Consider the following 16,723-nt stretch of genomic DNA (forward strand, 5'->3'; position numbering starts at 1 on the left):
CATGTCAGGTTATATAATGTGGTGCATTAATCTTGTACAGTGACCTACCCATTCTGCACTATTTAAGTTGACAAGCAATACTGTTGATATTGATGGTGGTTAATCTCAAATGAAATATAACCAGAATTAATCTTCACTGAATTGAGAAAGTTGATGAATATTGCTAATTAAATGTGGGAACTTCTTTTGAACTAAATGTATGCACTAATTTGACTGAAAAGGAACAAAGAGAACTTTTATAAAAGGTACTGGTATTTTTCTAAACTGGTGTGGCGTCCTTTATTTTTAATGGTAAGTCGCTGAGTTATGGTGAGTGGGATTGTAAGCACTACACAAAAGCCTCGGAGTTTAGCTTTGTCCACTGTGCCAGGCTACCCTATGTAGACTAGGTTCCCTAGGTCTAACAGATGCATTCCCAGATTTACAGAAACTTGTAAACTTGAGGATGCACTAACATCTTACACCTTCCCACGGGAGGCATAACGAGGAGAAATAGCTCTATTTCTCCTTGTCTCATCCTCTTTCTATGTGTGCTGCAGTATCACACATAGGAAGAGGAATATGCCTACGAGGATTGGTTTTGTGCAGGAAGGTGACCCTTTCTGTGCAAAAACAATCCTGCCTACCATGGTGCAAGGGTGCCTGTGTTGGCGCTAGACTGTCAAAAGGGCACCACCGCAAGGAAAAGGACAGAAATGCGGCGTATTGCCTTAAGTACGGTGCGTTCCTGCCCTTTCCCTATCACGCTGTGCAGCGCAGCAAGAAGACTTGCTGCACTGCGTGACTTCCTCATAAATGAGGCCCATAATATATAATTCTTATAATGAAGTAATAAAGCAACTGGGGGTGCATATGTTATGTTATGTTATGTTATGTTATGTTAATTATCATTTCTTAAGCGCACAGCTGCCCCAGCTAAGGGGCGTCCCGGCGCTATACCTGTAAAAGTAACATAACCAACGAACCAACAGAGACGCAGCTAATACGGCAGAGGAAAAAGGTGCGTCTTAACAGCTTTCCTAAAAGCAAGGAGGGTATCCAGTGAGCGAATGTGGACGGGGAGGGTATTCCACAATTTAGCAGCCATCACCCTGAATGAGCGGCCCCCCAATCTACATTTTTGGAACCGTGGGACAAGTGCCAGGTCTAGGCCAGCAGAGCGAAGGTTTCGCGATGGGATGTACAAAATCAGAAGATTCTGGAGGATGGCAGGAGTATCAGTTTTCAAAATTTTGTAAGCGAAACACAGGCTCTTGAACTCTACACGTCTGATCACAGGTAACCAGTGTAGTTTACAAATTGTGGTGCGAGCAGAGCAGAAGCGAGGCAGACCCACCAAGGTACGTGCAGCCGCATTCTGTACTCGTTGGAGTCGCTGAACTTCAGCCTGGTTCGCACCTAACAGCAATGAGCTAGCGTAGTCCAGCCTAGATAGTACGCTGGCTTGGATTACTATCTGACGCGTTGGGGCATCGAAAAATCTAAGGATCGGCCTTAGACCTCGCAAAATGCCGAAGCACGTAGATGCCACCTTCTTAGTGTGATACGCAAAAGTCAGTTTAGAGTCCAGCCAGACACCAAGGTTTTTTGCACTGTGTCTCTGGATTTTTGTGAATTATTCATGAAACACTCTCTGAACCCTTATAGACTAACTCACAATATCTAAGTAATTTTTGGTTGTTGAGCTAACGTTGTGAGGTTACTATTTATAAACAGTATAGACTCAAACAGGGAACCAGAATCCTTAACATTTCTTGTTTTTTTGTTTTTTTCCTAAATTGAAGATGACTGACCTTACAGATCTCTTCTAGTAGGTGATTCCATCTCACATTTGCCTGACAGAATAGGTCACTTCATCTGAATATGCAGCAACCTTGCTGATTTCCAAAGGCATTTGCCCCTGAGGGAAGATGCCTCTAGGGCTGATATAGGGAATTTTATCATTCAAATAACATAGTGCCTGACGCTACAAAGCACAAAAATCTTGTTAAAGCCGTCCACTATTACAGTGAGAAACAACAAACGATATACTCAGCATTCACCGGTAATCGGAACAGGTGCACGCAGTTCTCCCTACATGCAATTATAATTACATAGCTCAAGTCCATCCTGTTCACTATTCTCTCTTTAAAGCGCATAGCTTCGCATCCTGCCTTACGTGAGCCTATTCGTAGTTCATGGTCAACTCGCTTCACTCTCTTCCTTCTCGATATTGAGACTGTTTTTTCCAATTTTTCTGATAATTCTGGGGACATCCTCTGGTTTGGCATATTGGAAGTAAGATACAACATGTTCTAAATCTGCTTTTCATTTCATGCTAGGAGCTATCGTGCTTCTCCAGAGCATGCTCTTAAACGAGGTGCATGCTTTATCTGGCAACTGATGAAGATCCACGGTGAAGGAGATAGGGAAAGCTCCATCTAGTACTATTTTTCACTCTATATGCGATTTGGCTTTGTACCATCTATATCTGGAGATGCACGTGCTGGGAAACCCCACAGTGGACATTACAATAGTCACATTTAGCATCTTTGATGACCTGAGTGGGAAGAGGGTCTGTCCACAGACAGGAATAGGTCACTCCCAGTATTTTGGCTTTAGAAGCTATAGGAATAACCTTTTCTCATTCACTAGAAGGGGATATTTCTCCACTGGGCTTCATCCAGGATTGCAAACCAACAACTTACACTAGAAGGTGGGTGTCACCTGTCAGAATAATTTGTATAAATGTAGCCGTTCCACAGCTGGATGTACATGTTGGACATAGAAGAGACAGGTGGAACCCCATGTGTAACCATGAACCAACTGGATGATACACTGGAACATTTTACATAGTCCAAGCAGTAGGGCAAGAATAACAAGAAAGGGAGCAAATCAAACCACCCATAGACAGGGCTTTATGAAAAATGCCTCTGAACCTTCAGGTTTTGCAGAGACACATTTGAGCCACTGGAGCTGGTTGATGTCAAGTTTCTTTCTGACATGGTGTTAGATGAGGTGGCAATTTCATTTGGTCGCTGGATTAGCAAACGAGGGGCCTTACAATGGGAAGATCCTTATCTTTCTATTTCTTTAACAGATTGGACTGCATTTCTGATCTGAAGTTCCTTTCAAAATTGTTTTTCCATTGGTCACAAACTTGCCCCTTCCTGTTTTTATGCAGCCTCTTCCTTGGTTAACTTTTTCCATGCTCATGACAAGCTGAGCTCCTCATGAGCCACGGCGCTCCGGTGCTCATGACAAGCTCAGCTCGTCATGAGTCGTGGAATGCTCAGGTGCGGGGAGAATTCCCCTGCTGTGCTGAGCGTTCCACGGGAGCCGGTGCAGCTGTGACGAGCTCAACTCGTCATGAGCAAAGGAGCGCCGTGATTCATGACGAGCTGAGCTCGTCAAGAGCATGCGGACGCTGTGCGCGCCCCCTCCCCCCCAGCACAGCGGGGGAATAACCCCCGCAGCGAAGGGTTTAAGGTAGTGTGATCACATTCTTTGGATGTTGGCATGGTTCTCTTCCCTTATCTTGCCCGACCATCTCTTTATTGCAGGCTGATTCTCTGTTTGTGATTTTGGACTCACTGGCAATGGGACGAAGCCCTTCTGGGCAACTCTTAGCCACCGGATCCCATTGCCAATGTCTCTTGCCTCTCAGGCGGCAGAGCAGGCTCTTCCTCGCCTGGTTCAGAGTTGGTCCACTCTGAAGGCCGGGGGTGGGAGGGGGTTCCGTGTGGGAAAGTAGCAATGTAGGCACTTGGACATCTTCACTCACCTTTATGTGGCATTACAGTTTGACAGTGAGAGGTGCTTTCTTGGCAGTGTTTGAATAATAGAGTATGTTGGTGTAAGTATCAAGCTAATTCATTGACTTCATATTAAAAGTGACTGGGTGCTGAACTTGTTACCTTGTGTATTTTCTTTCTGATTCTCTGTAGTCAAGCTGTCAACTGCTATGGTGCATCATCCCGTGGCCAGGACTGGGATGAAGAAGACAGATGACTGCATAATACTTATCAGCACTCTTCATTACTGAATGTATCATGCGGCCCTCCTGACCTTTACATGTGGCCCCTTGGGTGGCAGCAGCACTGGGCTGCTGTTTACTCGACTCAGCACTAACATGGAAACAAAATGTTAAGTATACAGCAAACACTTATTTAAAGGCTAATTGCAGGTAGGGAAAGGGTGTAACTAGGCCCTTAACTTTAGGAACACCTTCATTTTAAAAGACAGCTACTAGATATACATGCTTTGCTTCCCCTACTTCCACTATACACACACCGCTGGCAACAGTGCTGCAGTTGGTCACACCACAGACCAAACTTTGCGGCTCCTGGGAAAATGTTTGTGAGTACCCATGCTCTAAGCCCCAGCCTTCCTCATGCCATTCCTGGCTGGCATCCCTTCCTGCTCTTCTTTGGGTCAACAACATCTGTGGGTGGAGTTGCTGGTATTTCAGGATGTGTAATGCCCTTGGTCCCTCATTATGGGACACAGGAAGTAGAGGAGTAATACACCGGAACCTGAGTTATTTGTATTACTTTTTGTTGCTGTTTTTTGTTTCTGCTGGGTATGATAGCTAAATCCTGCCTGCGGGATGATGCAACCTCAAGTGGTTAGGAATACGATTAGGAAGAAAAGGACTAATAGTAATGAAGATTATCGGTAAGTAATTGGTCTGTCCCTATGAAGCGAGCAGCTGACATGGTTCAAAGTGAATTTGCTCCGTTTTTTACACCAGTACAAAGTTTACACAGTGCAGTGTGTCCTCTTACACTGCTGCTTTGGAGAGAGAGTAAGATTCCGTGATCACAGGTTCTGCTTCGGAGAACTTTACGCTGTTTCAGTGTGTTACCCCCTTTGTACGTTCTTTCAACGCAGCCAAGATCAAGCGATGAAAGATGTGCCGCTAGCAGAGATGATTCTGCCAAAAGCCTTTGTAAGGACTGTCCTCACTCAGTCTGATGTAATAAGAAAGGAACTCTTAGCAGCTGCCCAGTCAACCTCTGGCAAGCGACCAGGGCCCATTTATTTTAATTTGTCGGTTTAATAAGCAGAGAATTAGTTGAAACTCTCTTTCCAGAGCCAAGATCTCAGAGAGGAGATCAGAAACTGCCAAAGTGTAAGTATGATGTGGAAAGGGCGAGTACACAAGGAAGGAGAGACAAGAGAAGGGAAGGGAGTCAGGCTTACAATTACCATGTATTCTTTTATTGATGAATTGCACAACGGTTTCCAGAAGGGACGTGGAGCAGCTGAAGAGCTTTCGTCGCCAATGATGACTAAAGAGCCATTTCAATGGTTGCGTCGTTACTTGTAGTTACTCTTGCCATAACACCATTTGGAGTAATTGTCCGTTCCTTCTCTCCCCCTTTCTCTCACACACAAATATGTACACATCGTTATACATACCAAGTGCCTTGCACATACAACAAATTAAACACATTTTCTGGTTGTATGTCTCTATACTGAGATTTGCAATGTTGTCATACCTTCACGACAATAGAATGTAAGCATTTAATTACTTTTAGGGACCCCCACTTCCAACACCCTTCTCCACAAGGACTAACAAACCTAGTGACACTTTACACCCTGACACAAGGAGAACCTGCACAGCGATGTAAGGGCTGCCCGTGCTATGAACTGGATCTCAGGCTACCTTCATTTACCAAACACACTCCACCCAAATCATTCACAACAAATGAAGACATTGTCCATTTGCTGCCAATACCACCCACACGAAACACAGAAAGTTGTGCAAACAGCCATCCCTTTAAAAAGAAAAAAGAAAAACGGGTAACTAGTTACTAAACATTAGTTACTCACTTTCATTACCACTGTTAATGGTACTCCCTTCCCTTGCAATGAGTACATAGGGCAGTGATCAATAACTGGGAAAAACCTTTTGTGTTGAACCAATTATTTTGTACAGATATTCTTGATCACTTTATCACCCTGCGCCTCTCGCTGTGTTTTTTTTACACGTCACTTGCGCCATCACTTTCATGTCAAGAGCACAACGCGCACTAAGTTTCTCAGGGTTTCCTCTGTATTTTATGTTCACAGGGCTGATATAACTGTTTTGTATAAACTGTGTTCTCAAATATATGATGCCATGAGCACATTTGAACAAACTACTAGAAGTCTTCCTTTTTTCCCCTTTATGTAATGTTGTGTACATACATGTGTATTTGCCTTTTTTATTGAATCCGGTTGAGCCATTGTTACTAGTTTTCTTTTGTAAATGAGGCGCCAATTCAGCATCTATGCTTCATATTCCGGATGAAAACTCAGAATTAGAGATGTATTTACCACATGTGGTAAATACCTCACCCTGATGTAATTGCATTTACCACGTGTGGGAAATACATCATCTCATTCCATCAGACTTGTAATAAGTGCCTATGTTTTTTCTGAAATTTTGACCACAATATTCTGTTGCCATATCACATTGGCAAGATACAATATATTAAGAGACCATCTGTTGAAGGGAAAAATTGGAAGGTGTCATTGAGTTATTAAAAAAATATTTTAGGTTCACAAAAATCCTCTGCAATGAGAAATGCTATCTTATCTATAAGAATTCTGTGCACACTTGGAACAGGCAGGGGGCGATGTGTTTTGGTTAGTCATGCCTAATATTTATCCACACAGGGAGTGATGCTGGCACAGTGCTCAGTCAATGACTTCATCATTCAGATTAACTATTAGAGCATTTTTCTGCAGAGTACTTGCAGATTCGTTTCTGACCTTGTTCTGTAGGTGCCATGCCATACTGTTAGGGATCTCTAGTGCCAATAAACCGTCTGGTGCTTGATACAAAGTGAAAGGGGTGGTAAACAGAGGCTCTCTAGTGGGTTTGACACCAAAAGAAATGACAGGACTGAACCCTCCTGTCCTGTAAGCAATACAAACAAACTCTGACTGTTTTTGAGGTTGTTTGAACTGTAATAAGCATAAACGTCTTCAATGACTATTGGTCTAAAGTATATTTTATTCTCAAATCATGGAATATTAGATTTACAGACCAGCAGACTTTACATGGTGATCAGCTGTCACACCAATGAAATGGTTGAAAATTACACTTGGGTAGAATAAAGGAAATATAATATCAGCACACACTGGGCCCACAGTATTCGTGAAATGTAAGAAGAATATTTTATTTATTATTGCATTGCCTTAACTGTGAGGTTAATTATCCCTATTAACATCAGTATAGAGGATTTAGCTTTTGGCCCTGATGAAGCGACATGTTGTCGTGAAACACTTGTTGGCCTTAATAATATTCAGTGAATTGAGAATAAAATCTACTTTAGACCAATACTCATTGAAGAAGTTTATGCCTATTACAGTTCAAAAGACTTCAAACCAGTCCGTCTGGTGCGTGAGATCTTTACCAGAGAGGCAGAATGGAGCATTTTGCTTGCGTAGAATTCTGATGATGTGGCTTATCAGGCCTGGTTGCAAATGGCTCAGAATCACTCTCTGAAGCAACCCCCGGATGATAAAGACGAGTCATGTGTCTGCAGCCTCCTCTGCTGTGGTGCGGTGTCCCACAGTGATCTGCCCTTTGTCTGGTACTTTTAAACTTGTGTACAGTATACAGCTAACGGATGAGGTCACCAAATTTAATGGCTGCATCTTCAAATGGCTAAAGATGACCATCAACTAGAGATTCACTATACAACCTTCGATTAAGGAGAACTGGTTCACACTCAAAGACTCTAAGACCAAGGAGCTGGGGTGCAGGCTGCTTAATTACATACCATCTATTGACTGGCAATACACATTGAGAATGTACACAGAGACAAAGCGAAAAACGCCTGTAATGTAGGGGTTGTGTATACCAACCTCACTTACGAACAAAAGACAAATCTTAGCAGGTTATCTAATGATACTATTATCTGAGTCTTGACTAGAAGTTTTACCACTTATTGTATTGTATTGTATTATATTGTACCGCAGAGTCTCAGTGATCTTGCTGCATCCTTAGGTGCAAAAATATATTCCTGGAAATCAACAGGCCCCTAGCACCCATTTACCTGTGACTGGTGCTCCGACCAGGCAAGGCCCTCTTGGACCTGGCTCCTTGCCTCAAGGCTCCTGCCTTTTGCATTTTGAGACCCCCCTTTTTTCTTGGCCCCCACTTGACGAATCACCCCGAAACTTTCAATGCACAAACTAGGCAACAAAGAGCACTTTTTTGGAAAGTTTTGTGGACATTTGTCAAATGGTGGCAAAATTATTACCAGCACAAAAATGTATTTCCTATGGGAACTCTGACATAACTGTAAATACCCAGTGGCGGTCGTCACTGGATAATATATATCGATGTATATGTCTATATATATATATATGAAGTCCAAAATCCTGCAGTGGAGCGACTCACAATGACAGGTACAGACCACTCGAGCGCGTTTCTCAGGGTGATAAAGTGCTTTTATTACTCAGTATCTGGCAGCATGACGCGTTTCGACCGGGGGCTCCTGGTCTTGATCACATGATATATATATATGCACACACTTAGGGGTCGATTCCGATCCGGTAAAATCTCCGTCTGTACGATTCGTATCCGGAGCCGTTTACGTACGACTCGTACGGACGCCGTACGACCGGACGATTACGATCGGCCGACCCGGGCGCGATTCGTACGGTACACGTCGATTCGTACGGAAAAGCGCACGGTCACCTACACACCGTACGGCGCGTACCCCCCATGATCGCAGGGGTACGCGCCGTACCCCTGTGATCATGCAGGGTACGTGCCGTACACCCAGCGTACATGGGGTACGTGCCGTACACCCACCGTACATGGGGTACGGTGCGTACCCCATGTACGCTGGGTGTACGGCACGTACCCCGCATGATCACAGGGGTACGGCGCGAACCCCTGTGATCATGGGGGGTACGTGCCGTACCCGGTGGGGGGCATTCCGTACCTGTTTCGGCGCGAACTCTGCGTTTACGACTGTTTTCGGCTCCCGTAGGAAAAGGGTCGTACGGCGCGTACTCGACACGAATCGTACTTGCTGGGTTGTAAAAAACAGCCGCGAACCGTAGTGATGTCGCGTACAGCCGGTTCCGAGTGAAACTCGTACGGAGATCTGAGTCGTACGGAGTCCTGTACGACTCGTACGGAGTTTGGCACCTGGTACGGATCGTACTTCGTCGTACGTACGGGACGTCTACGGGTACGATTCGTATGGGGAAAAAACTCTCTGTACGACGATTCGGAGCGCATTTTACCGGATCGGAATCGACCTATTACTGTATATATATATATATATATATATATATATATATATATATATATATATATATATATATATATGTATATATATACTTACCTTGCGTTGTAAAGACATGAGTGGCAAAGGTATGTGCACAGCAAAGTAACTGTGTGGTAACGAATGTGTCGTAATAGAGCTGCGTTGTAATGCCCACGTTGTAAAGGATGCTTCCCATCTCACCTCACTTCAGAGAGTATCACTGGCTTCCCATTCCCAAACCCAGCCACTTAAACCTCACACACATACAAACCTTGCACAACTCCGGACAAGCATTCATGAACAGCCGAATACACTGCCACCAGCCAGCCACACACCTACAATCAGCCTCACTCCCACTTGCACCCCCCCACATTTGCAATATCCCAGCAGGAGGGCACAAGCTCTCCTACCTCTCACTTAAACCTTTGAACGTACTGCCTCAGCACATTGGAGTGGGGGTCAGGTACTTGAGTGGTTCCAATCATTTTTGGACAACAGGGAACAAGTTGTGTGGATGGCTCCATATTCTTCCTCTACTAGGGCTCTCGATCCGGGGGTGCCAGAGTGCTCTTCTTTGAGCCCCACTTTATTCAACATCAGTATGCCCCCACTGGCCTACCTGGTTGAGTCACTTGGTTTTAAGATAGTCTCTTATGTAGATGACGTAACTGCTCCATCATTCGAGAACGGGTCATCTTCTGTTAGGTGTCCTTGAAAGTCTGCCTGGTGTTGGTATTGAATTGTATGTGTGCTAGCAACCTTCAATGTAACTCCGACAACACAGTCATTTTACTGTTTGGGTCTGTTCCATCCAAGTGGTGGGAGAACTGCTGGCCGGCATTCCTGTCTCTTCCGCCACCTGCCCACCAGCTGCAGTGGGTGCCTCCCAGCGCATTGAGACCCTCACGGGTGAGTAGCCGTTTTATAAACCCCTGATTGAGTGACTGATTGATCAAAGCCTCCTCCTCCCTTCTAGAGTTTTGCAAGAAAGAAAGACCTGGCTGCTTGAAAAACCATGCAGGTACATCTTGCCTTTCTCCTGGCATAGTGCTTGGATACCACCATGGGTGATTAGGGCTCTCTGCCAAACAACATAATAAATCAACATTACATAACATAACAAGTTCCTGCAGTTATATGTTATTACAACGAATTCCGTTGTAACGCATGCCTTTACCACGCCATTACAACGGAATACTATTTTCACGCATAACCTTCTCCACGTTTTTTCCGTGGTGACGTGTTACGTAATAAAAAAAAAACGGCCGTTTCCTTCCTCTACGATGCCGATTCCCTGCACTTCTCTAATTAAGGTTAGTGTTTTTTTTTTGAGGGGGGGGATCCCCCCACCCCCCATTTTTTAATTGTACCCTTTACCACACATGCCTTTACTACGTACCTCATAGTAAACGTATGCGTGGTAAAGGTTTTCGTTGTAACCACGCATGCGTTGTAATGCATGCGTGGTTAAGCTTTTCGTTGAAATGGCCGCATTGTAGTGGCCGTTTCCCAAGTTCCTGCTTTTACTGGGAATTCACCATAATAGAGAGCACTGCGCTGACTTGTACCAGATGCACTCAGTTAATGGTGTGCCATGGTGCAGCCTGGGGCTATGAACCCTCCATGTAATGCAGGCACGGTAATTCCATCCCTGCTACTTCCGAACATTCTGTAGCTTTAATTATGTTCTGTGAGCCCACCTTCTACTTTGACTGCTGACTCAAGCAGAAGGCATTATGAGGCCACATCTCAACCATAATAACTTCTTACCGGTGTCTAGAGACGTCACAACTAATATAGAAGTAAGGACTAAGGGCTAGATGTAGGTAATAGCAAATTACCGAATAGTAAATACCGAATTTTACCGATTCGGTATTTACTAATCGGTAATTGCTATGTAGGAAAAAAATTACCGAATCACTATTTGCCATTGATTCCTATGGGCATTGAAGCCCATAGGAATCAATAGCAAATACAGATTCGGTAATTACCGAATCGGTAAAAATACCGAATTTCCAAGGGGGACAGGGTGTCACTTTGACACCCTGTTGCACCCCTGTTTCTGGCTTGTGTGCCACATGGCACAGGTGTACATGCACAGATGTGCATGTACACAGAAATTCGTAATTTACCACCCAATAGTTTTGGGTGGTAAATAACGAATTTCTAAGGGCCTGTGACACTGTAAACTGTGCCACCTACATATTGAATTACAGAATCGGTAAATTTACTGATTCGGTATTTTACCGAATCGGTAAATTTACCGATTCGGTAAATATACCGATTCTGTAATTTTCTAGCCCCCTACATTACAAAACCCAAATACCGGTCGGTAATGGCCGAAATCGGCCGTTACCGAGCGGTATTTGGGCTCCTACATCTGGCCCTATGTATTTAGATAGCATGCAAATGTGTATTCCTGTATGTAAACTACAGATGACTTAGCTCATTTGATTACGCGTACCTTTCCAATATGGAAGCAATCATCGGCAGACATGTTGAAAGGCTGGGTGGGTCGGTAGATGTTGGTCAGGGTGGGGCTTGAGTCTCGCTGGAACAGTCCATTCACCAGCCCCTTTACATTCAGAGCGTAGACGTCCTGCAGCCTCATCAGCGCCTTTGCGGCACCTGTAAGGTCCTCAAACTGGGGCAGGTCTTTTTCCACATCCTTGTAGCCCTTCACCAATGCTGCAAAATCAACCCAAAAATTGAGCAACACTTCTTAATATGTGGAAATGCAATCTATTTTTTTAACTTTTTTATTAATACATTTCTGTGCATCGTTTATGTGCTTGGTTTAAAGGTCTTTGCATACCCTTAGTCATAATGTAATTTTAAAATTTCTGTGCATTTTTTAAAATTAAGAGACAATTTCATTTCAAATTTTTAGTGCATCCTAAGTTCTCATGAATGTGGACTGCAGTAGGACGACTACAGAACATGGGAATTCTTTCAACTAGGTGGGATGATTAAGCGTGGCTTTAAAATACTCCAAACTTGTATTGGACAGGGATAGACAATGGAAAGAAGAAACCACAAGGGTGAATCTGTTGCGTTTGCTGCAAATGTTATTGATTTCTAATAGTGTCCTGGGCATTATAGTTTTTGGAATACTGTTAAATATGTATTTTGTTATACTGCTTGCTGAAGAGCAAATACACACTCAGACGACATATATAAATCATTACAATCAATTTTCTAAAGCATTATTGAAGAGCCAGTGCCTAGAGACATGAAGGTGTTAGGCGCTGTGTAAGTAATAATGTAGGGGCATATTACCAACAACTAGCGATATTTATCGCTAAATGGGCTTAGCCAGTTTTTTTTAATCTGCAAGCATCGCATAGCGGCGAAATGCGTGAATATCGCTGAGAATACAGCGATATTCACGCATTAACGCCAATAGAGTCTTAGCCATAATATCCACCTTCCATTGGATATAATGGCTAAGAACTGGTCTGAGCAGGCATTAGCTTTTGGAGATATTCGGTCTTAGCGCGAATATTTCCATCTCTACTCACTTTGAATGTCATTAGCGATAAATATCGCTGACATGCAAAGCGGGCCCCAAACCGCTCGCTATCACCTAAAAGCTGTCGCTAACTGATGTTAGCGACAGCTTGCTAATAGGGCGATGAAATTATCGCCGTTTAGCGGCCGAAAACAGCCGCTAAAGCAGCGATAATTTCATTTCGCCAGCCTTGATAAAATGCCCCGTAGTTTGGTGCACTTGTAGTGACACAATATTAAAGAAAGACTGCTTATTCCAAACTTTTCATAATCAGTGAATTAAACCCTCTGATTTCCAAAAAAGGAGATGTATTTCTTCCGTATCTATTTATCATGACTTAATTAGATACAAAGATATTCACATTGGACATTATTTCAAAATCATTTAAAACAGCTTCTTATACACATGCACATTATACCCCAATTAATTATTAAGTCATGAGAATTAACTACACATGAGACTTAAATAAACAATAGTTTACAACAAGAGGGAGAAGTCTTTTAGTAGGAAGGGCAATCACCACTCCTAATGAGTGGTAGGTCCAGCCACAGCAGTGCCCTCAGTTGAAGTGTAAATACAAAAAGACTGGGCTGTTCCTGAGTTTAAGGAATGTATGTATCACTGTGGTGTGGAGGATGTTGAGGGCCTCGTGGAGTCCTAGGATTGGGCATCCATTTTGTTGGACGTAATGCCCTCACACACCCTTTCAGGTGTCATGCTTCATCATCTGGGCTTGCTCTTCGTTGGGTCGGCGGTGCAATACCCAACGGGCGACACCTCAAAGAGGGGCTCTTTGGCGGAGATCTTTTTCCAACTGCCGTTTAGATGAAGTGCGGGTGTGGGGCCGGAAGTGCGTAGACGTGTCAGTGTGGGTTAAAATAAAGCTAGGAGTACCAGTAATGACTTTATTCTGGGGGTCCCCTGCTCTAATTAAAACAAGACTATCCGTTACTCGCTGGAATATTATGCTTCCTTTTCACGAGTCACGGCTTAGTGTGTGTTGTATTCGGTCGACATGTTTCTCGCACTAGTGCAAATGGCTAGCGATTCTTCAGGACCTATAAGTAGAACGTATTTCTTAGGTATCTACTGTCTACTTTAATATGGTAAGTGTCTAATGCTAAAAAATGCATTCAAGTGTAATTAGCTCACAGAAAAAGGGTGTTTCCTGTGTGTTACCTGTGTTGGGCTGCTTCTACCTGGTTTGGGAGAAAAGGAGCAGACGTAAGGAGAGACGCAGCACAATGAGGATAGGCCTCCCCCTGCATTGCTGGACTTGCGTCGTGCTTGCTTCACGACTCCAGCAATGCGTGACTTTTGTGTCAACAGAATTTCTGATGCATCTGTCAATCCTTGCACCATGGTGCGCCGTATTTACAATACGGCGCTCCATAGTGGAGCAAGGGTTTCTGAAAGTGGCGCAGGGAAAGGGACGCATCTTCTCAGATGCTTCACTTTCTTGTGAATCTGCCCTTGAGGGTGTACCAAAAAGGAACAGGCGCTGCTGATATTACCACAGGTGTCTCTGTATAACAGGCTACTGGCCGCACTAGAAAATATCTCTCATTGTGCTTGCCACTTCGTGGAAATCCTATCCCAAGGACAGGCGTCCGCAGGTCCACAGCTTGGCATTCATGTGCCGCGGTTAATGATAATGATGTACTTCTCATATTGTTGCACATCAGGTACACAGCCTTTTACAAATCTCCTCAAAGGTAGAACGAAACTTTGAGATTGGGACATTCTGGTGCCATAACCACCAAACCAACTATGGGCCTTCACTGTAGCACGTGATGGGACACGTGGGCTTTGAGAAGATGCTCTGAGGATCTACAGCAGGGTTCTCCAAAGTATGTCCTGGAGGGCCTGATCCATGCCAGATGTTTAGCATATATCCATTTAGATAAATGTAGTTATCTTAAAAATCTGCCATGGATCCGGCCCTCCAGGACCGACTTTGGAGAACCCTGATCTACAGGAAGAAAGCCAAGGCTGTAACCGAAGCAGTTTCATGATCATCCAGTCATTTCACAGTACCTTCGATGTTCTCGCTGGCCTCGCGACTGTGCACCACGTTCATCCACTCCGACTGCAGTCGCTTTATCAAGGTGTACGCCAGCACAGGGTTGGTGATAGGAGTCTCTGCTCCTTCGTGCAATCTGTTGGTTTTCTCATAAAACCTTCATGAAAAGAGAAGAAACACTGAGGTCAAACATGACAGTGGACTACAACACTCCCAAAAGTCACCACAGCGACTCTTAAAATCAAATCAGCTTTTTTTATCTTGTCATTTTATGACAAAGAAACAGTCTAAAACAGATCGCAAAGAAAGTCTGGAGCTAAATCAATGACCTACAAATATTAATTTGGATGCATTTCTGCTACTTAGTGCGAGTTCGTTCACTGGATTAATTTAATGCACTCTTTACAGGTAATTTTGTATATCTGAGCTGATTGGCTGCAAACAGTAAAGTTTTCTGGAGCAAACGCTATATTAAACAAGATTCTATTGTCAGCTAAATCTGTCGACATAACACTGGCAAAGCCAAAGGATTTGGCTTGGCTGACACTTTTTGACTGTGTCAATAATTGATTTTTTGTCATTTTTTGCAAAACGTTATTGCTGGGGAAGCTGCTGCCCGCTCCACAATTTATAAAAAGGAAAAAAATAGTTTACATACAAAAATATTTTTGGGTCTCATAAATCACCCATTGCCACAGTAGTTCATGACACAGGAGGGAGCAACTTTGTGTGTGGATGTGATCACTGTGAAGGGCAGAATGCCGTCACTCACCATGAAGTTAGCCTATTGCAAACGTTTGTTAACCCCTAGCTCCATGCTGTATGCTGTATAGGGACAAGCAAACAGACTAATGGATGAAAAAACCTGGCTGAAAACACCTCTAAGTAAGTATATTTCACATATAATTTCAATAAAATTAAAACGTCTTGGCTAATGCCACCAGAGGCTGGAGGATGTTACGACCAATTATAGTACCAGAAATTGGAGACCATTTGGTGCTGAAGCCCCAACCACACAATTACAACTAACTACAAACAAGCATACACCACCTACCACAAAACCATTCTGTTAGAAATTGGGTTTCTGGTTGGCAGAGTATACACCCTTTCCAAGCAGTAACCACAAACCTAGTCAGGATATGTCAGATACACAGCAAAAATTAACCTGTGCTCACCCTCTGGTACCTTGGCACAGAGCACACAGGCTTACATTAAGAGGCAATGTGTAAAGTATTTGTGCAATACATTAATTACATAACAGTGAAAACACCACAGATAGACACCACACCAGTTTAGAAAAAAAGAATAATACTTCTTTGAGTAAAATAAGACCAAAACAACAAAATTCCAATTAGTAGAACTTGAGATATGATTTTATAAAGATGAAACTGCAATATAGTGCTTAGAAGTAAATAGCACATAAGAGCTACTTGAGGTTGTGCTGGACTAGGGTAAGCCCAAACGTTTAGGCCGACCACGATGGAGCGCGGGCCAGATACAGGAGCCACGCAGGTCCTGCTGAAGACAGTACCTTTCCAGAAGATGCTTCAGTTCCAAACCGTACAATCGGGTAGATGAATGATCATCGGGCCCCTGTGTGGTGAATGTGAGGCGTTGTTGATTAGCCTTGTAGTCGGGTCCCTTGTCATTGTCGAACCCCTTATGATAAAGGCAATGCGTCATCGTCGAACCTTGCAGTCGGATCCCGCGTCATTGTCGAGTCGTACAGGTATGTCCTTGAAGCTGCACTGCGGCAACGGATAATACGTCAGTTCGCATCGGCCAAAGTCAACGATGCATGGGATTTTGATGAAAAACAACTGCAGACCCCACTTTTAAGGCCCAGTACTGGATTGACATGTTTCAACAGGGCAGGACTCATAGTTGGCAGAATCCAGCAGTTGAAGCAAAGTTGGAGGAAGTCTTTGA

At 43.7% G+C, this 16,723-nt stretch overlaps 1 protein-coding gene across 1 annotated transcript in view; it reads right to left on the minus strand.

Annotated features, from left to right (window-relative positions):
* The window catches only part of P4HA3 (prolyl 4-hydroxylase subunit alpha 3), a 238,783-nt gene that overhangs the window by 135,575 nt on the left and 86,485 nt on the right, over window positions 1-16,723 (minus strand). The window contains exons 2-3 of the mRNA XM_078658568.1: window positions 14,809-14,951; window positions 11,725-11,948 (exon numbers count right to left, since the gene is read on the minus strand). Coding sequence (XP_078514694.1) covers window positions 11,725-11,948; window positions 14,809-14,951 — 367 coding nt within the window. The remainder of the gene's footprint in view (window positions 1-11,724; window positions 11,949-14,808; window positions 14,952-16,723) is intronic.

The sequence above is a fragment of the Lissotriton helveticus genome, chromosome 8 (genome assembly GCF_964261635.1).
Source record: "Lissotriton helveticus chromosome 8, aLisHel1.1, whole genome shotgun sequence".
Classification (NCBI taxonomy): domain Eukaryota; kingdom Metazoa; phylum Chordata; class Amphibia; order Caudata; family Salamandridae; genus Lissotriton; species Lissotriton helveticus.